Source organism: Polypterus senegalus, chromosome 6 (assembly GCF_016835505.1).
Source record: "Polypterus senegalus isolate Bchr_013 chromosome 6, ASM1683550v1, whole genome shotgun sequence".
NCBI classification, from domain to species: domain Eukaryota; kingdom Metazoa; phylum Chordata; class Cladistia; order Polypteriformes; family Polypteridae; genus Polypterus; species Polypterus senegalus.
Genome location: NC_053159.1, coordinates 31,933,814 through 31,957,092, shown reverse-complemented (window position 1 = coordinate 31,957,092; position 23,279 = coordinate 31,933,814). Strand labels below are relative to the sequence as shown.

General features: G+C 40.2%; 1 protein-coding gene across 10 annotated transcripts in view; it reads left to right on the top strand.

Annotated features, from left to right (window-relative positions):
- hspg2 (heparan sulfate proteoglycan 2) overlaps positions 1–23,279 on the top strand; it is a 516,773-nt gene that overhangs the window by 347,839 nt on the left and 145,655 nt on the right. For all 10 annotated transcript variants that reach the window (XM_039755775.1, XM_039755773.1, XM_039755774.1 and 7 more), the window contains 8 exons: positions 2,681–2,773; positions 7,689–7,772; positions 8,031–8,261; positions 13,154–13,267; positions 17,226–17,353; positions 18,018–18,104; positions 21,545–21,600; positions 22,459–22,623. In XM_039755775.1, the coding sequence (XP_039611709.1) occupies positions 2,681–2,773; positions 7,689–7,772; positions 8,031–8,261; positions 13,154–13,267; positions 17,226–17,353; positions 18,018–18,104; positions 21,545–21,600; positions 22,459–22,623 (958 nt within the window). The remainder of the gene's footprint in view (positions 1–2,680; positions 2,774–7,688; positions 7,773–8,030; positions 8,262–13,153; positions 13,268–17,225; positions 17,354–18,017; positions 18,105–21,544; positions 21,601–22,458; positions 22,624–23,279) is intronic.

Genomic DNA, 23,279 nt, shown 5'->3' with positions numbered 1-23,279 from the left:
CCTCCCCCAACAGTGTCCTTTAACAATACCCAGGGACCCTGATAGAGCTGAACTTCTGAACTCCAACTCCCAAGCATCCCAGCAGGTGTCCAGACTGGGTTCTCATGTGAATCGTATTGGGGATTGAACTGCTCCTGACTCCAAGCTATCCTTCCATTAATTTACCCTGGCTGGGTACAAAGTTATTTATTTGTACCTCCAGCCCATCCATCTGTGTCATCGTGCTGGCCTCCCATGTGGGTAATGGCTACTTCTTTTTTCCGGCTGGGATGTCAGTTCTCCTCCTACACTACATTACATAAGAGGCATTGAAGCAACCATGTGATGCCCTAAAGCAGCAATAAGCTGTAATTAATGGGCAAAGCAGAGCAATCATGAAAGTATTGGTACCAGCATATTTTGTGATGCAGATAAATGGACTAATTGTCCCATATAGCTTGTGTTGAGGAAATTAATTTCTATAACTCTTACATATCCTGCATATACTGTATGGTTCTAGGAGATGCAACTGTGTTGAACTTATCCTTAAAAGAATGCCACAAGATTACTAATATTACAAAAGCACTTTATACTGACTTTTGTCTATCTGAAAACAGCTTAGGACCTTAAGTCTAAGCATCATCTCATTATTAAGGCTGAGATCATCCTACTTGACCTTTAAAGTAAATGTGTTTGCGTAAAGATTTGCATGCTATCAGCTAAGGATGCTCTTGTACAAGGGCTATTCAAAATGAAAGAGCAAATTTCAAAAATTTACTTCAAACAAACTGTATAATACAGAAACACGTTCAGCACATCACTGGATAGAGGAAAGTTCAAAGTTTGGTCCTGTGGTCCATGAGGTTGCATGCACTCAACATGAGCACCATGTGTAGCGCGACAAACATCAAAACGTTAGACCATTTCTGGCCACAAATGAGTCCACTGGTCCCTGGTTACTGAATTCAGAGCTTCCTCAATTCAAAGTCGCAAATCTTGAAGATTAGTGAGCATAGGTGGAACAAACACTCTTTCTTTAATGTACCCCCATAGATAAAAATCGCAGGGGGTAAGGTCTGGAGACCTGGGAGATCATAGACGATGAGCAAGATCTTGTTGTGCACCTCTTCCAATCCATTGTCCTGGAATGGTGTCGTTCAGGTAACGGCAGACCACCAAGTGGAAATGAGGCGGGGCACCATCTTGCATGACGACCAGTGTTTTTACGTTTGCATATGCGACCTTCTTCTACGAAATTTACCTATGACAAGGCGGCTGTTTGTTGAACCGTCGGCAGAATTCACATTGTACTTGAACAGTGGACTCACACTTTGCAAATTGCAGCACTCAAAATGATTTCTCTCGTAGTGTTGTTGCCATTTTACTATAAATGAGAAGCAGCACTCAGTGGCATTCACTGGTACTTTTAGCCGGGCTTTTAAAATTTGAACTTCCCTCTATCCAGTCAGTGATGTGCTGAATGTGTCTTATGTGTCTTATACAGTTTGTTTGAAATACATTTTTGAAATCTGTTCTTTCATTTTGAAAGCCTGGTATATTCATACCTAAAAAACGTTTTGTCTGAACAAAGAATTGTTAGCATATCTGTGATTACAGTGCAGGACAACCATCTTACAAGATATGCTCCTTAGACATCTTTGTTAAATTTATTTCTTATATACCTGCCGGAGTATAGAGTGCCTTTGTATAATAGTGCCGAGGAGAACTGGGAATCAAGGATCTTTCTCTAACATTAGACAGTAGCAACTTTATGTGTATGTAAAATGTGTATTTTGTTTGTGTCTGTCCTTTTTTTTCTACCATATATGTGTCCGGTATAACAAAAGACAAAGGGAGATTGTAGAGGTTTGGGGCACCAGTAGTGATGCCCATATAATTTTTGGCAGAAAAATAACAAAAGTGACTTAACATTCATCAGATTAATGTCCTTCCAGACGCGAGTCTACTGCTAGACTGACTCAATATGGCGCTACTAGTTGTTATCAAGGAGGAAGGCAGGAAGAGGTTGGCCCAGGCAACCAGAAACTATAAATTACATCAGAGGTCTTTGAGCTGTCAGTTTTCTAACCTGTGGTTAGAGGAAGAGGAGAGGAATTAAAAGACAGCGCCAACTCTGGACTCGGGGTGGAATTACCCTTCGATGAGCCCTGAAGTTGTGCACATGTGAGGCATTTTCTCTACAGGTAGAACTTGCGTTCATGAAACTAAGATTCCTAGCATATTTTGAGTGTCTGTAGTCTTGAACTCAATGGACTGCAAAGAATCCTCTCAGTGTAAAGTAGACTTGCTTGGTGATTTTGTAGAAGCCAGAAGTAGAAATCTGACTGCACCGGACTGGACTGTACTGTGAGTCAGTAGAGTTGGCCAATCAGTTGTCTTCATCTCCTAGCTTTATTGGAAGTCTAGAGTCACCCATAGTGGTTAACAACAACCCAGCGGTCACTTAATACATAAGCACAGTTGCATCCCGGAAGAAGATGCCTCCTTGTAACTGTTAGCACCTCATTGAGTAGATGGGATTCAGTGCTGTTGCAGGGGTGCCAGCAGAGCCAGTAGCCAAGTCTCAGTTTATCTCAATCCATTTGTGTGCTTCAAAAAACACACAAGAATAATTTAACAAAGCACTTTGGCGTGTGTGAAAGTTTGCTTTACTCTCATACTTTTGTTTTCTGTTTTCCAGGTTGGATCATATGGGGGTCGTCTGCGTTATACTCTCTCCTACAACGCTGGGGCAAGAGGTTCTCCATTACGTGATGCTGATGTCCAAATCTCTGTGAGTATCATTAATTTACATTCAGTTATTTCCTATTAATGAAGTTTGATTGTGATGCCTACAGTAAAGCTAAAACTTTAAAGTCTGGCGTGAACTCCAAAAAAAGTCAGGTGTGAGGTTTGTTTTGTGATAAACCAATTTTTCAGCTTTTAGTGCAAAGGCCTGCAATACATTGGCACGGCAAGTTGATTTATGGCTGCTCCTCAATCAGGATCAACCTTCTCTTATCCATCCATCCATCCATCCATCCATCCATCCATCCTCTTCTGCTTATTCGAGATCAGTTCGCGGGGGTAGCGGCTTAAACAGAGATGCCCAGACTTCCCTCTCCCCGGCCATTTCTTCTAGCTCTTCCGGGGTAATCACAAGGCGTTCCCAGGCCAGCCGAGACACATAGTCCCTCCAGCATGTCCTGGGTCTTCCCCTGGGCCTCCTCCCGGTTAGACATGCCCAGAACACCTCCCAGGGAGGCGTCCAGGAGGCATCCTGATCAGATACCTGAGCCACCTCATCTGACTCCTCTCGTTGCGGAGGAGCAGCAGCAGCTCTACTCTGAATCCCTCCCGGATGACTGAGTTTCTCACGCTTCATTCTTCCCTCACTTGTGAACAAGACCCCGAGATACTTGAACTCCTCCACTTGGGGCAGGATCTCACTCCCAACCCTGAGAGGGCACTCCACCCTTTTCTGGCTGAGGACCATGGTCTCCCATCCTAGCCGCTTCATACTTGGCTGCAAACCAGAAAGAGCTGAAGATCACGGCCTGATGAAGCAAACAGGACAACATCATCTGCAAAAGGCAGTGACCCAATCCTGAGCCCACCAAACCGGACCCCCTCAACGCCCTGGCTGCGCCTAGAAATTTTGTCCATAAAAGTTATGAACAGAATCGATGACAAAGGGCTGCCCTGGCGGAGTCCAACTCTCACTATGATTTACTGCTAGCAAAGCGGACCAAGCTCTGACACCGGTTGTACAGGGACCGAACAGCCCTAATCATACCTTCTCTTATCATGATATTGAATTTTTTTTTAGATTTACAGTTTAGAAAACTTTTCTTACCATTAGACCTTGAACAGAATCATTTCTTTTAATTAGAGGATAATGGGGTTGCCTGTAACAAGGTAATGTGATAAGAAATGTGTTGTAATATGTGTCTTTTTAACTCAACGTGAACTTCATAAGAAGCCTTATAGGCCCTTAACCTCATTATGTGTATTTTAATCATTCTTTATTTTAAATAGCACAATTAGGAAAATGTAATGCAACAAATATGTTTTACCAATCAAACAGGAATACAAGGCAATAGAAACATAAAACGAGAGTTGGTACGAATAAAAGCAGAAAGAAAGAGATACAGTCTTAGACGAAGGCAGGAAGGATGTGTCACAAATGATATATGTGGGTGTATGCATTTCTAGTTTTCATATATACAGTTAGGTCCATAAATATTTGGACAGAGACAACTTTTTTCTAATTTTGGTTCTGTACATTACCACAATGAATTTTAAATGAAACAACTCAGATACAGTTGAAGTGCAGACTTTCAGCTTTAATTCAGTGGGTTGAACAAAACGATTGCATAAAAATTTGAGGCAACTAAAGCATTTTCTTAACATAATCCCTTCATTTCAGGGGCTCAAAAGTAATTGGACAAATAAAATAACTGGAAAAAAAATGTTAATTTCTAATACTTGGTTGAAAACCCTTTGCTGGCAATGACAGCCTGAAGTCTTGAACTCACGGACATCACCAGATGCTGGGTTTCCTCCTTTTTAATGCTCTGCCAGGCCTTTACTGCAGCGGCTTTCAGTTGCTGTTTGTTTGTGGGCCTTTCTGTCTGAAGTTTAGTCTTCAACAAGTGACATGCCTGCTCAATTGGGTTAAGATCAGGTGACTGACTTGGCCAGTCAAGAATTTTCCACTTTTTTGCTTTAATAAACTCCTGGGTTGCTTTGGCTGTATGTTTTGGCTCATTGTCTATCTGTATCATGAAACGCCGCCTAATCAATTTGACTGCATTTAGCTGGATTTGAGCAGACAGTATGTCTCTGAACACCTCAGAATTCATTCGGCTGCTTCTGTCCTGTGTCACATCATCAATAAACATTAGTGTCCCAGTGCCACTGGCAGCCATGCATGTCCAAGCCATCACACTGCCTGACTCCACCGTGTTTTACAGATGATGTGCTATGCTTTGGATAATGAGCTGTTCCACGCCTTCTCCATACTTTTTTCTTGCCATCATTCTGGTAGAGGTTGATCTTGGTTTCATCTGTCCAGAGAATGTTTTTCCAGAACTGTTCTGGCTTTTTTAGATGTTCTTTAGCAAAGTCCAATCTAGCCTTTCTATTCTTGAGGCTTATGAGTGGCTTGCACATTGCAGTTCACCCTCTGTATTTACTTTCATGCAGTCTTCTCTTTATGGTAGACTTGGATATCGATATGTCTACACCCTGGAGAGTGTTGTTCACTTGGTTGGCTGTTGTGAAGGGGTTTCTCTTCACCATGGAAATGATTCTGCGATCATCCACCACTGTTGTCTTCCGTGGACGTCCAGGTCTTTTTGCGTTGCTGAGTTCACCAGTGCTTGCTTTCTTTCTCAGGATGTACCAAACTGTAGATTTTGCCACTCGTAATATTGTAGCAATTTCTCGGATGGGTTTTTTCTGTTTTCGCAGCTTAAGGATGGCTTCTTTCACCCGCATGGAGAGCTCCTTTGACCGCATGTTGTCTGTTCACAGCAAAATCTTCCACATTCAAGCACCACACCTCAAATCAACTCCAGGCCTTTTATCTGCTTAATTGATAATGACATAACGGCGGACTTGAACACACCTGCCCATGAAATAACTTTTGAGTCAATTGGCCAATTACTTTTGAGCCCCTGAAATGAAGGGATTGTGTTAAAACAACGCTTTAGTTGCCTCACATTTTTATGCAATCGTTTTGTTCAACCCACTGAATTAAAGCTGACAGTCTGCACTTCAACTGCATCTGAGTTGTTTCATTTAAAATTCATTGTGGTAATGTACAGAACCAAAATTAGACAAAAGTTGTCTCTGTGCAAATAGTTATGGACCTAACTGTAAGTAAACATCCTGAAGAGAATCAATTTTTCAGAAGTGCATTTGTTGAAGGGAGTTTTGCGTGGAGAAGAAGTAAATGGTTCTGAGTATCTGTTTATGGAAAAGGGGACTGAAACACTCAACAGCAAATTTCTTCAATCAGTTCAAACAGTTCATTGGTGTCCATACACCAGGAATAGCTGGCATCAACAGGAGTTTGTCATTTTGAAAGAAAGACACAACTACTCTGGCAAGCAGATCACCAAGATGAACTCCGCAGACAACTGCATATCAGCACTCAAGAACACCTTTAATGTCCGCAGTATTTTGATTAATTATATAAACAATTAGCTGGGCAACCCATCTAAGGCAGGTTTGAAATCTTAAGTAATCAACGTTAACCTCACCACACAATGTGTATGTCCCTGTTATGTGCCGTTTGGTATGGAATTTGCAAAAACGACGTTAATATTTGTAATGCACCATCTGTTGGAATGACCTAGACACAGCAACCAGACAGACACACAGAACCTTAATCCATTTATTAAGGCTGATATCAGAAAAAAATTGAAAATGTATAACAATCTAGTTTTGTTCATCTTCAACAACAACAACATTTATTTATATAGCACATTTTCATACAAAAAGTAGCTCAAAGTGATTTACATAATAAAGAATAGAAAAATAAAAGACACAATAAGAAAACAAAATAAATCAACATTAATTAACATCGAATAAGAGTAAGGTTCAATGGCCAGGGGGGACAGAAAAAACAAAAAAACTCCAGACGGCTGGAGAAAAAATAAAATCTGTAGGGATACTTCCTTTATGTACTGTATAGCATTAGTATTGTACAGTTTTACTGTCTAAATCAGTGTTTCCCAACCTTTTGCCTTTGGTGGCACACTTTTTGTAACCAAAATCATCCCAAGGTACACCACTCCCTTACTAACCACAACACATTATGTCTGCAACATCTGCTCAAGTGTTCAAAGTGGCGGGACCACCAAAGAAGCCATTAAAAAAGCAGTTCTGAGATTCACAGACACAGCACTTAGTGAGCACTTTTCTGGGATCTCCCAGCTGCTTCATCCCTTTGCCCACCCTTCTCTTCCTCAGAGACAAGTTGTATGCCTACTCCCCACCAGTCCTGTGAGACTCACTGGTGATCACACATTCAGGCAGATGCACTCTAGCAGCCTGGAGACATGTCTGAAGTGCTTGAAGTTCTGTGTCTGCAACATCGCGATCACAGAGCTACCTTTATGCCAGCTGCTCCAGGTAGTCCTGCCCACCTCAGACAGGTTGTCCCTCTCAGGTTCAGACCCAGCTGCAATGCACTATTATTGTCATGGCTCACGACTGTGCCGCAGCACACTGGTTGAAAAACACTGGTCTAAATGATTATAAGGAGGTCAGAAAGTTGTACTGTATTGCATTACACTTTCAACTTAATAAAAAAAAATCCTTCAATGATTTGACAATTTTCTGTTTTAAATTTACAGTTTAGATTTATGCTAATAATTTTAATTCCACACCAGCTATCTAGCCAAATGTATGTAGGTTTGTTTGCACAAGTAATGCCACACTGCTGATTTACTAACAACGAGGCGGACTGGACGGTTACCATATTTATTTTCTACAGCGCCAGGACTGCAGCTGCTTCATAGCCGTGCTTACTGACTCCAGCTGAATTCTCGATCACGGACTTTAATTAAGGGTGATTTGCACAGCTACATATTATGCTTTCAGGGCTGTCTTCACTTTTCGATTTAATTATTATCTTATTCCAGCTTTCTAAGATAAGAGTGAACAGTTTGATTTCAAAGTGTTGCCTTTTGCTTTAGGGTAACGACATCATGCTTGTGGCATATCACGATGAACACCTGAGGCCCAAGGAGCAGAGGAGCTTCGAAATCGTCTTCAGAGAGGTAAACTATTCACAATTGTGAAAACCTATGAATACAGCCATTTCAGACACACACACACACACACAAAGACTAATCTCACTTCCTTCTGATTCTAACAGTGAGCACTCTAGATAACAATACAAGTTATCTTCTGTCATGTGTGAGAGAACATTGATGGTTTAATTGACTTTTCACCTGTTCCTACTTTGTACAGCATGTTTGATCAGGTCAGACATCACTAACAATACATTTTCTTCATCATGTTATCTTTTGTTCTAGCAATTCTGGAAGAGGCCTGATGGACAGCAAGCCACTAGAGAACACCTTCTGATGGTCCTGGCTGACCTTGATGACATTTTGATTAGAGCCTCCTACTCGACTGACATGATCTCAGCCAGCATTTCAAAAGTCAGCATGGATGTGGCTGTGCCTAACTACACTGGTCTCCAGCAGGCCTTGGAGGTTGAACAGTGCCGCTGTCCTCCTGGCTACCAAGGCCTTTCTTGTCAGGTGGGTACTGCACTCTGCCCAAGCATGGGATGTGGAAGTGGTGAGCCCTAGTAGTAGTACTGCCTAGGCTTATAGATGTGTAAAAAGTGGAGATCTAAGTGTTAGGTATACTGAGACTATGGAGACAATGTAACATCTTAGGGTAGTGCAGCCCACATATGGCCACTTCTCATAATTTCATAACCATTCTGTTTTTAAGAAGAACGTATTGGTTATTCATGCACTGACAAAAGGAAAGTAGTCATTAGGTTTAATGCGAGTGCAGCAGATAATGCAGCACGATTTGGAGGTTTAGCAAATAAATTCAGCTAAGGAGAGCTGGAGACAGTCCTCCAAAAGTGAAAAACAAAATAGCCGTCTGCCACGTTAAGAAAATAGTTATAGCTGGGTATCTTCATGTATCAAAATAAAAAAAAAGTGGGAAGTTATTCACAGAATATCAATTCTACCCAAGTCACACACCTTCTAGAAATAGCGTCACAAAAAAGACAATGATTTCTGTTTGGCTGTTAATATGTTTAACCAAAGATATCTCGGCTACCTGTCTAAGACAGGTTGGAATTTAAGTAATCAACGTAGACCTCAGAGTATTGAGTGTTAACAGTTGTAGTGCACCATCTATTGGAATGTATTTTGTAATCCATCCAACAGTTGGCACATCACAAACATTTGTAGTAATAATAATGTTTGTGATGCGCCACCTGACAAATGCAATGCATGTATCTTGGTCACATGTCGTTTGGCACAGGTTTCATAAAAGCAGTGTTAATATTTGTGGTGCACCATCTGCTGGAATGACAAATGCAATGCATTTTATTACTACAGATAATTGTGGTATGCTTATTAAAAACTCCTTGTCCAAAGAACCTTAAGAAAAATGTAAAGTACACCAATACTGCCACTGTCAGTCTTTATTATAATCAAAATAATTGACTGTCATAACTATGAGAAAATGCTTTCACAAAATTCTCTTCAGTTCCTGAACTACTGGTTACTCTTTTGTTTTTATTTATTTAAAGGTTGGATGAGGAATTAAGCCATTTTAACTATGGAAATATCTCATAGAAAAGTATCTAGTCTTCCACCAGGAATTATAACAACAATAACAACATTTATTTATATGGCACATTTTCATTCAAATAATGTAGCTCAAAGTGCTTTACAAGATGAAGAAAAAAGACAAAACATAAAAAATAAAATTAGACAATACTAATTAACATAGAATAAAGTAAGGTCCAATGGCCAGGGAGGACAGAAAGAAAAAAAAAACTCCAGACGTCTGGAGAGATAAAATAAAATCTGCAGGGGTTCCAGACCATGAGACCACCCTGCCCCCTCTGGGCATTCTACCTAACATAAATGAAACAGTCCTCTTAGTATTTAGGGTTCTCATGGACGGAGAGACATAGGAAAGAACTACATTAGTTACTTATTTACAGTTACAGTGGTGTGAAAAACTATTTGCCCCCTTCCTGATTTCTTATTCTTTTGCATGTTTGTCACACAAAATGTTTCTGATCATCAAACACATTTAACCATTAGTCAAATATAACACAAGTAAACACAAAATGCAGTTTTTAAAATGATTGTTTTTATTATTCAGGGAGAAAAGAAATCCAAACCTACATGGCCCTGTGTGAAAAAGTAATTGCCCCCTTGTTAAAAAATAACCTAACTGTGGTGTATCACACCTGAGTTCAATTTCCGTAGCCACCTCCAGGCCTGATTACTGCCACACCTGTTTCAATCAAGAAATCACTTAAATAGGAGCTTCCTGACACAGAGAAGTAGACCAAAATCACCTCAAAAGATAGACATCATGCCAAGATCCAAAGAAATTCAGGAACAAATGAGAACAGAAGTAATTGAGATCTATCAGTCTGGTAAAGGTTATAAAGCCATTTCTAAAGCTTTGGGACTCCAGTGAACCACAGTGAGAGCCATTATCCACAAATGGCAAAAACATGGAACAGTGGTGAACCTTCCCAGGAGTGGCCGGCCGACCAAAATTACCCCAAGAGCGCAGAGACGACTCATCCGAGAGGTCACAAAAGACCCCAGGACAACGTCTAAAGAACTGCAGGCCTCACTTGCCTCAATTAAGGTCAGTGTTCACGACTCCACCATAAGAAAGAGACTGGGCAAAACGGCCTGCATGGCAGATTTCCAAGACGCAAACCACTGTTAAGCAAAAAGAACATTAGGGCTCGTCTCAATTTTGCTAAGAAACATCTCAATGATTGCCAAGACTTTTGGGAAAATACCTTGTGGACTGATGAGACAAAAGTTGAACTTTTTGGAAGGCAAATGTCCCTTTACATCTGGCGTAAAAGGAACACAGCATTTCAGAAAAGAACATCATACCAACAGTAAAATATGGTGGTGGTAGTGTGATGGTCTGGGGTTGTTTTGCTGCTTCAGGACCTGGAAGGTTTGCTGTGATAGATGGAACCATGAATTCTACTGTCTACCAAAAAATCCTGAAGGAGAATGTCCGGCCATCTGTTCGTCAACTCAAGCTGAAGTGATCTTGGGTGCTGCAACAGGACAATGACCCAAAACACACCAGCAAATCCACCTCTGAATGGCTGAAGAAAAACAAAATGAAGACTTTGGAGTGGCCTAGTCAAAGTCCTGACCTGAATCCAATTGAGATGCTATGGCATGACCTTAAAAGGCGTTTCATGCTAGAAAACCCTCAAATAAAGCTGAATTACAACAATTCTGCAAAGATGAGTGGGCCAAAATTCCTCCAGAGCGCTGTAAAAGACTCATTGCAAGTTATCGCAAACGCTTGATTGCAGTTATTGCTGCTAAGGGTGGCCCAACCAGTTATTAGGTTCGGGGGCAATTACTTTTTCACACAGGACCATGTAGGTTTGGATTTTTTCACCCTAAATAATAAAAACCATCATTTAAAAACTGCATTTTGCGTTTACTTGTGTTATATTTGACTAATGGTTAAATGTGTTTGATGATCAGAAACATTTTGTGTGACAAACATGCAAAAGAATAAGAAATCAGGAAGGGGCAAATAGTTTTTTACACCACTGTAGTTTCCTATTTATGGTTTATTAAATTAAACTCAGGGCGGCATGGTGGTGCAGTGGTAGCGCTGCTGCCTCGCAGTAAGGAGACCTGAGTTCGCTTCCCAGGTCTTCCCTGCGTAGAGTTTGCATGTTCTCCCCGTGTCTGCGTGGGTTTCCTCCGAGTGCTCCGGTTTCCTCCCACAATCCAAAGACATGCAGGTTAGGTGGATTGGCGATTCTAAATTGGCCCTAGTGTGTGCTTGGTGTGTTTGTGTGTGTCCTGCGGTGGGTTGGCACCCTGCCCAGGATTGGTTCCTGCCTTGTGCCCTGTGTTGGCTGGGATTGGCTCCAGCAGACCCCCGTGACCCTGTGTTCAGATTCAGCAGGTTAGAAAATGGATGGATGGATAAATTAAACTCATTGAATTAATATTTTTTTTAAATTATCAGTTTTCTACTAGCCAGACTAACCCTGTCTTTGTAAACCTGTGATTGCTCTATTCCTCTTAATCCTTAAATTGTATGCAAATGAAACCCTTTCAAAATTCCTTTAGTTGTCTAATGATTTTCTGAACTGAGAATGTGTGACATTTTCTAAACTGAGACAACTGTGTTGAGCAGTTAACATAAGGAACCGTGGTAAAAGTCTCCTAAAAAGACCCTTGTTAAACATGTGTGTTGCATGTGCAGAGAGGACTCTGCACGTGTTAAAAAGAAACATAACCTGATGTAAGGGAAAAACCTTTCGGTACACTCAGATTATACACTAACATTTAAAGACACGAATGGACAAGTAGTAAAAGTGATCGATACGTGGTCTCAGGCACTGCGTGTGCTCTCTGCTGTATTAGTAATGACAACAGCAGCAGAGTTGATGAAACATTGAAAGAATTAGCAGCTATTTTTGTGAAAGTATAAAAAGCAAAATATACACTTGATGTAAATGATGTGTCGCACAAAATCAAAAGGTGCTTTTGGTAAGAGAGCTGATAATGAACAGCCACAGGAAATTTAGATTTTGATACACACCCTAATCGACAATTCTCCCTAACAACACAAGCATGACACAGCATCCACCTTTGACTGCACGTCTAAACAAAAAAGTGAAGTGACTGTCTAACTGGAAATGTAGACATGCCATTGCAGTACAGCTGCAGTGTTTTAACATGTAATACTGTACACTTTTAGCCCACAATGCTTATCTAGATTCTATTCAATGTTATTGACAAATAGTGGTGATAATAGACAGAAAGATGTCGTAGCAGACAGAAACACTTCTCAAATGTGTGAAGCCAAGTAGCTGTCTCTTCTCTCACTGTGCTCATTAAAATGTACAAATTAATCATTGAGCTTCAGTTACCTAAAGTTCTGAATTGACAACAGCAATTTTAGCTTTTTATTTTCTCACAGCGTTTCTTTTGCTCTCTCTTGGAACCTCTGCAGTTTAAAGTACATGGACTGGAGGAATTCGGGGGGCATGTGTTTTAGGAAGAAGCTCTGTGGGTGTAGCCATTGCAGTGCTGGAGTTGACCGTTATTCACTGCAAAACTTTTAACAAGTTGTCTCCAGATGTGTATTCTCATTTGAGAATCACGTCTGACCCAGCATGACTAAATAACGCATAATTAATGACCTGACTAGAAAATTCATAACAGATTCTGATCCACAAAGGTAAAAGAGAGCTTCAATTTAGCATTTATGCTGCTAAGAGAGTGTTCACTCAGAAGAAAGATTTGGCTACTGCCTGCACTCTTGGATACTGTAATGAATTTCTTATTCTTTTTAGGTGTCCTTGCTTACTTCTTATATATCTGGGGTACTTCTGCACGTTATAAATACTGAGATGTTTTTAATTTGCTTCTAGGACTGCTCTCCAGGATACACTAGGACGGCTGGAGGACTCTACCTTGGACACTGTGAAATATGCGAGTGCAGTGGTCATTCAGATTCTTGCCATCCAGAGACTGGGGCCTGTACGGTAAGACCAGATTGAGCAGTGGTCTGCCATACCAATCCTTAAATCTGTATTTTGTACAGAAGACTACTGACTTAACTTTAAATATCAAGAAGAATTTAAGGAAAAGAGTAGTGACAAGAAGACTTGCACACCAAAAATAGAATAATTCCCCTAAAACAAGAATTTTCCCCTAGAACAAGCCAATCATTTATTAATTAGTAAAATGTACAGCCGACAAACCAATCGTTTAACTAAAATTGATCATTGATAAACACAAGCAGGTCAATGTAGGAAAAAGAAGAGATTTAACTTGTTAATTAACTCTTTGAGGGCTGAATATTTTTTCACACAATGCTCTGGTTTCACACATAAATCAAGACTGCTGTTGGCACCTGTTTGGTATCCCTGGCAGCAGCGGATGTGCAGGGGCAGCTTGATGGCCAGCAGGAATGAATGGCAGGCCGGCTACCAGTTTGTCTTTGCACAGCAGGTGGGTGACAGTGGCAATCACAGTGTGATGCAATGGTTTGCACCTCTTGTCGTCATAAGTGGTGGTCCTCCTAGGCGAACGCTGCTGTAGGCATATCAGCTACACGAACGTGTTCAGCACCACAATCAACTGGGGACCAGTAGGCTGATGCTGGGACCACACTTTCGTTTTCGATTTCCATCTCCAGATTACATGCATCAGAGTCCGATAAGTCAGAGTCTGATTCAGCGATAATATGTAAAATGTCCATGGAGTATTTTGCTTTGCACATTTGCTTTAGTCTCGCCAGATGTCGATGCCATTTTAGAGGCTGTTTGCTATTCACTACTGATGCACGCCCAGGGAAACGAGGCCAAATCAACAAAGCTATGCAACCTTCCTTCAACTAAAGAGAGTCAAACTAAAACATAAAGGCGAGTTTTGTCACAGTTTACAGCCCATTATTGTCTTAAACCCCTGAATTTCGACAAATGTCAACATCAGCCCTGAAAGAGTTAATAATATGCTTTTCCTTTGGCAACGCTGGTAACTAATTCATTCATTTGGTAAAGTTTTACTTTATTTACCTTATTTTTCTCTGTAAGAGGCAGTGTCTGGTGATTAGACTTAATTTAAGGCAACTGAAACAAACCTGTTTAAACAAACAAAATAATACAATTTATTGATTATATGTGTACATATGTTGTAATAGGAGAGAACACAAAGAAGGGAAAGGTTTGGGGATCCACCCCGTATATTACAACAGATAAATGCGGCAAAAACTAATCACTGAGTAGTCACAAAGGATGGAATACAAATAGAACTGAATGAAAAGGGGAGGTGCTTGGCTTTTCTAGGTGGTTTGCAGGAAGTGGCAGGTCTGTGAGGGGAGTGGCAGAAGTGAGGTCAGTAGGAGGGCGTGGTCTGGACAGGAATGTGGAAGTTGATGCAGTTTTGACAGGATTTCCCTTCTGTTGACCTGTAGAAGAGGGAGAAAAGAGGTTAGTGCACTTCAACCCCCGACAAGACATCTTACCCTCAGTTAAGCCCTTTGACTGTCTTCTGTGCCCATGTGTATGACATGATATATGTGTGTGTATATATATATATACCAGTAACAGCGTACTGCACGATAACGTGCACTGAATACATTTCACTTGAGCATTCCTAGTTTTCATGCTCTTTCTCTGTATGTTTAGCATTCATTTGCTCAGAGGTTGATGCGCTTGCTGCTCCCTGAGCAGCTCTTCTTTTCTCCACCCTAGCAGGCCCCTGCTTCTCTTCTTTCGTCGGCATCTTTTCGTGTTAAAACTGATTTAGTTTTTGTGTTGCAATTACTTAGTACGTTTTGTTTAATTTTTCACTTGAGCTGGCATTTAAGTCTTTAATCTGCCTCAAGAATGATTAGCGAAGGTGGTAGGGAATGAGAACGGCGCCCATACGCATTCTCCGCATGGCCCCCCTGCTGCGCACTGCCAAGAGTTGATTCTATAATAAAATAAAATTAAAATAAAAAGAGTAATAAAAATCATCACCCCAAAAGCGGATAGTAGACGTCACGTAGTATATATGTACCAAATTTCAAGTAATTAGGTGAAACGGTTTGCGAGCTACAGGTGATTTAAAATCCTGGACAGACAAACGAAGAGCCAAGGTAGCGTATTATATAAGAAGATATATATATATATATATATATATATATATATATATATATATATATATATATATATATATATATATACTAGCTGTGTAAGCCTGTGCTGGAAAAGTCCGGGCTCCTAGAAACTATTGAAATCATCGGAAAAAATTGAAATGCAGTGTCGTTTTGCGGACATGCTTGCCCACCGTGTCTATCAGCGGCTAGCGAGTTTCTCTCTCATCTGTCTTTCCTCGGCGGTTTCAATTTGATGATGGAGTCATTTTCTTTCAGCTTCATGCTGTGGCCTCATACTTCTTTCTTCTTCTGAAATGTAAACTTAGGGCCGCCTTGCCTTCTCTTTCAGTTTCGTGCTGTAGCCTTGCACTTCTGGGCCGGACAGACAGATACACAAACTTCCAAATGTAGACATTAATATATATATATATATATATATATATATATAATATATATATATATGAGAAACGGTTAAAAAGTTTCCACACTTTTTTTTAACTATTTATTAAGAATTTCAAAAACAAGTTGCATCACTTTTCTACATAGTCACCTTCCTTTGTGATGCATTTTTCCCAGCACCTTCACTGTTTCCAACGAAAATATAAAAGTGCGGAAACTTTTTGAACGTCCCTCGTATATATATTTATATATATGTATATATGTCTATAAATATATTGTGGAAGACAGGGGGTGTCACAGAGCTGACACAACTGGCATATACACAGTCACAGGTTCAAACAAAGGTTATTTCTTCTTCTTCTTCTTCTTCTTTCAGCTGTTCCTGTTAGGGGTTGCCACAGCAGAGATGCTAGGTATATTGGGAAAAGGATACTAAGGTTAGAGCCGCCAGGCAAAAGGAAACAAGAAAGCCCTAAGAGAAGGTTTCTGGATGTGGTGAGAGAGGACATGCAGGTGATGGGTGTAACAGAGCAAGATGCAGAGGACAGAAAGATATGGAAGAAGATGATCCACTGTGGCAACCCGTAAAGGGAACAGCTGAAAGAAGACAATGAAGAAGGAAGAAGAATTATAGCTTTTTCTTCAAAAAAGAGTCGGGTGTCAATTTGGCACTTCAGGTCTGAATGAGTCTGCACAGATTTCAGCTCAACTCTGATTTACACTTCTGTTAACAGATGAAGTAAAGGCTGATACTCATACGAACTGCAGTTCAGCCACTTTCTGGAATGTAAATGGTATAGCTGGATGTCTGCAGCCATGTTAAATTTGTGCTCTTAACAGACCATGTGTGCCACTAAAAGTCTCGTAGAATAGGCAATGTCCACTTTGTCCTACATCAGTCATCATAAAATAAAGATTGACTGGGCATCCATTCTAAAAAACGTTTTTCTGAATTAATTCACCCAAAAAGAGACAGTTCATCTTCAGAACATTTGATAAAAGCTAATATAAACATAACCCATCCAGCCAGTTACACTAAGAATGGGTCATTTACCTTAATCTGTTGATTAATCCCCACATTGACTAATAATACTAAAGGGAAACCAGACATACTGACATAAACTTTAACTGATCAAGCAGTTCATTGAGCTCCAAAGATTACACTTCAGACCAAGGAGATGTCATTCAAATCATGAGCTGATCAGCCATCCCAAGACTTCATTAGACTGTTGTATAGAACAACTACCTGTTGCATTAATTGCAGAAATATTTGCCGATGAAAGTGAATCTATTCAGCAGTAAAACTCTTCATCATTTAGGTCAAGAACAGATCAGTAATAAAATATCAGCTGGTGTTCTCTCCTAAGGGTTAATAATTCATCGTACAAACCGACAGTCCATCAACATGTTTAAATGTGTACTCTGTGACTGTAACATTTACTCCCATCTCTCCCTAGAATTGCTTGCACAATACTGTTGGTGAGTTCTGTGATCAGTGTGCCCCCGGCTTCTATGGTGACCCAACTGCTGGAACACCAGAAGATTGCCAGCCTTGTGCCTGCCCTTCAGCTCACCCTGAGAACAGGTGGGTTGTATGAAACTTTATTTCAGAAAGATGTGCTGGCACCTTCCAAATATTCTGTTTTTACTGAATTCCCATTCTCTACTGGAGGAATATAATGGGATAAAGTAAGAGTGTGCTTCCAAAGTAGAACCTCTTAGAAGGTGAGCTGTAGAGCTTGTATTCTTAACTCAAGGAACATTATTATTAATTTTGGTACAGAACTTTATGGTGGTAAAAAGCTATCTATATAGTAACAGTAAGGAGATGTTTAATTGACTGTAGTTAAGTCTGAGAAATAGCCTTGTAATAATAAACCAAAGAAATTGACAGTGATGTACTAACCTGTGACATTTGAAAAGTTTATTATATGAGGACATTTCAGTACATTGAACATGATAAATTCCACTTAATACACTTTTTTATATTTGAAAAAAACTAATATTTAAGAAGCAAGCATAATAGTTAAATGAGGAAGATCTAAAAATGTCTATGCATTCATGAACAATGAGAACAGTGGGATAGTTGGAGCCCTTGACTTCCTTATGTGACCAGAGGCCATCGACAGAAGGTGTACATTCTCTTGATCATCAGTACATTCAAAACACTGACAAATAACTTTGCTTGAATGAGTGCAAATGATTTCTATGATCCTATGACATCCTTGTCCTGTTTTTTTTTCCACCAGCTTTTCTCCTACTTGTGAGAGCCATCAACCAGGAGGTTACCGCTGCACGGCATGTTTACCAGGACATACAGGCCAATACTGTGAACGGTATGATCTGACAATTTTTGAGATTCAACTTTATTTAAAATTATTGTATTTGTCACTTTAATATTTATTATGTTACACCTATCACTTTGGTATTAGTATTATTTGCACAATTCCTATTGCAGTGGTATTATTGTACACACCATCTACTGTATTGGATTGTAAGATTCCAACCCCAGTATACCGTGATTGCATTTGACAGCCTGTACTTACTTAATGTTATTGGTATAGTGTGTACTTAAGTGTTTGTATCAAACTTGGTATAATTCTTGGCTACTAGTACTTAAATTTCACTCTGGATCAATAAAGCACCTATCTATCTATCTATCTATCTATCTATCTATCTATCTATCTATCTATCTATCTATCTATCTATCTATCTACTGTACATTATATTGCCAAAAATATTGGGGCATTCCTCCAAATCATTGAATTCAGGTGTACCAATCACTTCCATGGCCACAGTTTTATAAAATCAAGCACCTAGGCATTCAGACGGCTTCTACAAACATTTGTGAAAGAATGTGTTGCTCTCAGGAGCTCAGTGAATTCAAGCATGCTACCGTGATAGGATGCCACCTGTGCAATAAGTCCATTTGTGAAATTTCCTTGATACTAAATATTCCACAGTCACACCTGTTAGTCATATTATAACAAAGTGGAAGCAATTGGGAACAACAGCAACTTAGCCACAAAGTGGTTGGCCACGTAACATCACAGAGTAGGGACAGCAAATGCTGAGCCGCACAGTGTGGAGAAGTCGCCATCTTTATGCAGAGTCAGTAGCTACAGACCTCCAAACTTTGTGTGGCCTTCAGATTAGCTCAAGAACAGTGCATAGAGAGCTTCATGGAATGGGTTTCCATGGCCGAGCAGCTGCATCCAAGCCTTACATCACCAAGTGCAATGCAAAGCATTGAATGCAGTGGTGTAAAACACACCTCCAGCGAAGTCTAAAGCTGTGGAGACGTGTCCTTTGGGGTGACGAATCCCTTTCTCTGTTTGACAATCCACTGGACGAGTCTGTATTTGGCAGGTGCCAGGTGAATGATACTTGCCTGACTGCATTGTGCCAAGTGTAAAGTTTGGTGAGGGGGGATTAAGGTGTGTGGAGTTATTTTTTAGGGTTTAGAATTGGCTCCTTGGTTCCAGTGAAAGGAACTTTTAATATTTCAGCATAAAAAGACATTTTGGATAATTTCATGCTCCCAAATTAGTGCAAACAGTTTGGGGATGGCCCCTTCCTGTTCCAACATGACTGCGCAAAGCAGGTCTATAAAGAACTGGATTAGCGAGTTTGGTGTGAAGGAACTTGACTGGCCTGCACAGAGCCCTGACCTTAAACTGATAGAACACCTTTAGGATGAATTAGAGAGGAGACTGAGGGCCAGACCTTTTCGTCCAACATTAGTTACTGAGCTCACAAATGCTCTCCTGGAAGAATGGTCAGAAATTCTGATAAACACACTCCTAGACCTTGTGGAAAGCCTTCCCAGAAGAGTTGAAGCTGGTATAGATGCAAAGGGTGGGCCAACTCCATTTTAAAGCCTATGTTTTAAGAATGGGATGTCATTAAAGTTCATGTGTGTGTAAAGGCAGGCGTCCCAATACTTTTGGCAATATAGTGTATCTAAATGCCAAATTTGAAATGCATGTCAGCAGATATGGCAGGCAGGCAAACAAAAGGAAATATCAGCACTTTGGACATACTCACCCAGAGCATAGCAAATCCACAGATGGTAGACATCTTGTCACATGTACTCCTTAGCACTGCTAAGACAAGTAAAGTTAGCAGCTCTGCTTCATCCTTTATTTTCAACTAACCATGTGCGCCCAAGTACGTTGCGCATGTTAAAGTTGTCTGTGAAGGGCTCCCTGTTTAAACACGGCTGCCAGTCGTGAACTGGGCCCTTCGTCGCACAGCATTATGATTTTTTTATAAGGGAAACAAAATGACAAAAGAAAACCCTTGGACATTGATTCGATAGGAATAGCCTACTCGGAATCACTGTCCGAATAGTAATTATGTGGTGGTGTAGGAGCATTTCTGCTTCTGTCCGTTCACAGTTCGTCTCGTTTTCACGACGCTATCGTTTCCTCTCACGATGTCTTCTCAACCTTTCTCCAGTCTCGCAGGTTGCTTTGTGGCAATCCAAAGAGTAAGGCAATATACACGGAGCAATGGTTATTAAAAAGGGGACACATAGGTATCCAGGCTCTTTAAAGCATAAATAGGGATCACTTCACTGACATGTGAGCAAGCCACGGTACAACTATGAGACGCGCAGCAATCGCCGGCTACAATGTAACAATGATAATTTCCGGAACGTGCTGTTACGTTTTCATTTATTTTACCCACAGTCTTTCTTCCATTCATATGTTACATAGGCACGTACCTTTTATCTTCGGCAATCTCATTCTCTAACCAGGCCTCAGGAGCTAACCAGCGTAACACTGTCCACCACCCCTTTCGTTATTCCGGCACATTGTTGACATCCGTGAGTAACAACAACGCACTAAACTGGACGGTGGTCTACGCATGTGTGGAATTCACGGACAAACAAAGATCAAGATCTGAATGAAGATCTCTTTAGTTAATTTAAAGCACAACAATTTGTTTAGTTTGAATGTCTGTGTTTTGAGGTGTGACTGGCGTACTACAGTCTTCAGTAGTATAACCCTGGAGGAGATTCTTAATGCAATGTCTATGTTTTAGCTTTCTCTCTACTGCCATCTAGTGCTTCTTCTTCTAATTCATTCGCGGACAAAGATCAAGATCCTAATGAAGATTATATATAGAGATATCAGCCTTGCAAACTCATGATCCTATTGTAATAAACTTAATGAGCATAACCTTTAACTTAATGACTAATTAATTAACTTAATGAACATCACCTTTCAGACTACTTGTATTTCAAACTAGTAGGACCATTCTAAGTAGATCCTAGGGATGTATAACTGTGCACCATGAGTTTACAAACAGTGTGCTCTGCTGCCTTAGCACTTCTTAGCGCAGAACAGAGGAGGCACAGAAGGATCCGGGAATAAAGCGGGTAAGAGCAGGAAGCTGAATCTAATTATATGAATAAAAGAAGAGTCCTTTAGAATCAAGGACATCTGACTACAATGTGCCTTAGGCCACTTTATTGCCACTGTCACCATTATTGTAGGTTGACACTTAGAATTTTATAAAGGACTTTTTTACAAAGTTCATGAACTACTATAGTTCCAAGGAGCCCATCATCAGATTCCAGAGTTCAGTTAAACGAAGTTGCAGCAAAGCTAAGCCACAACCATATGCCCATCTTCTGCTCACAACGGTGATGCATCACTCGTAGAACATTACCTTCTGTTGGATGTTGTGAAGTAGTGTGTTTGAGTTCATAAAGAAACTGCTAACACTTGAACATTAACCAGTTTCCCTCTTCATTTTTATCTCCAAGGTGTGCCACTGGATATGAAGGCAGGCCACAGGAAGGTGTCAAGTGCCGCCCTATCAGTAAGTGTAGTCTGAGGATGTTTCATCACTTAGCTACTTCAGCGTTGCTCCGTTTCTGTTATTTCTGATAATCTGCACAAGAGACATATAGGTGAAATAGATAAATAAGTTTCTTTGTTGGCAGTTCCAAAACACCAAAAGGTATCTATTAGTTTTATTTTATTTGATGTTTGGTTAACTGTGGCTCAAAACAAACTGATTTAGTAACATACCTGCATCCTGTTTATCTTTTTACAAGACTAAAGACAACCTGATCATGTCAATGTAGTGAAGAAGTATTTAAACTTAATCAATGTTAATGAAATACATAGGAACTATTAATATAGAACCAAAGCACCCAGTTGTTGGACTAATGCTACATCAGACAACTGAAAACTTGGATAAACAGATGGCCACAGCCATTTCAAATTAAAAGTTATAAATGTAAAAGATTTTGCCAATATATATGGTTCAGTATCACTTTTAGGCCTCTTTTCATACCTTAGTGAATTTAATGCTCCTCACTTCTTTACTGCAATGCTCCACAGGCTCCTCAGCATCAAAATGGCAACAGGTATAGTGTCTTCCTGCTGATCAATATACAAAATGGCTGTTTCAATGATATTTAGACTGCTTTTATGAGAACTCGAGAGCATTTTCTGTGCAATCCTCATTGTTGTCAGTAAATCAGTCATTTTATAACCCGCTCCATATTTAACTGTGAAGGTAGCAGAAATATTAAATATATGTGCCACATCTGCCAAGTGGTTTTGATACAGTGTTTATAATGCTTAGTCTAGCCTGTTTGTGATTGTCTGAAAGCTTTTCATTCCTACCTAAGTGCGCCTATTAACATGGATTTTTGCCTTTGTTCTTTAGACAGTTATGCATTTCTAGTGCAAGTGGAGCCCAGGAAAGCAGTGATATCTCAAGGTGGAGAAGCAACACTCCATTGCCAAGCCTCAGGCTCACCTCCTCATTACTACTACTGGAGCAGAGGAGACGGACGGCAGATACCTTCCAGTGCTCAGATAAGGCATCAAGGTAAAGTCAAAATCATCATCTGTGGCTATTTTATCAGGGCACACTTCATGTGTTTGTGCTGATTTAGTTCTAGGACCTCATTTATAAAACTGATTTCAAGCATGACAATATGCACACACCAAAAATCAGATTTATAAAACCTGGCGCACACATGTTTTTTTATACAATTTGCTCTTTGTTGTCACAGTCATGGTGTAAAATTGCATTCATGAACACACCTCTAACCCTGCTGGGTTCCACCCTGAAACAACCATATATGGATCATGCTAATCAACCGCATACATATGTAATTATAATGCTGCAGAATTTCATTGGCCTCCTACATGGCACATACAGTAGCGTGAGATAAAAGTTCTGATCTCTGAATTAGAGGCACGCAAAGAACCTTAAGCATGGGTGTCAGCAACAAACCGAAAAATGTTGAAGGGTATTAGGCCAGGGCAATTTTGATGATAGGCAGTCTCATCTTGGAATCACAAATGACATGCGTTAATACAGTTTACAAAAGCAGCTCCATTCTCACTAGGTGCCCTTATTGCAATATGAGTGCATTAAAGTGCTCTGATTACATCAGGAAAATGAGCACTGCTGCAAATTGCCTTTTTTTAATGTTGGTAACAACATGTTATGTTATATGGATATGCGCCCATGCCATA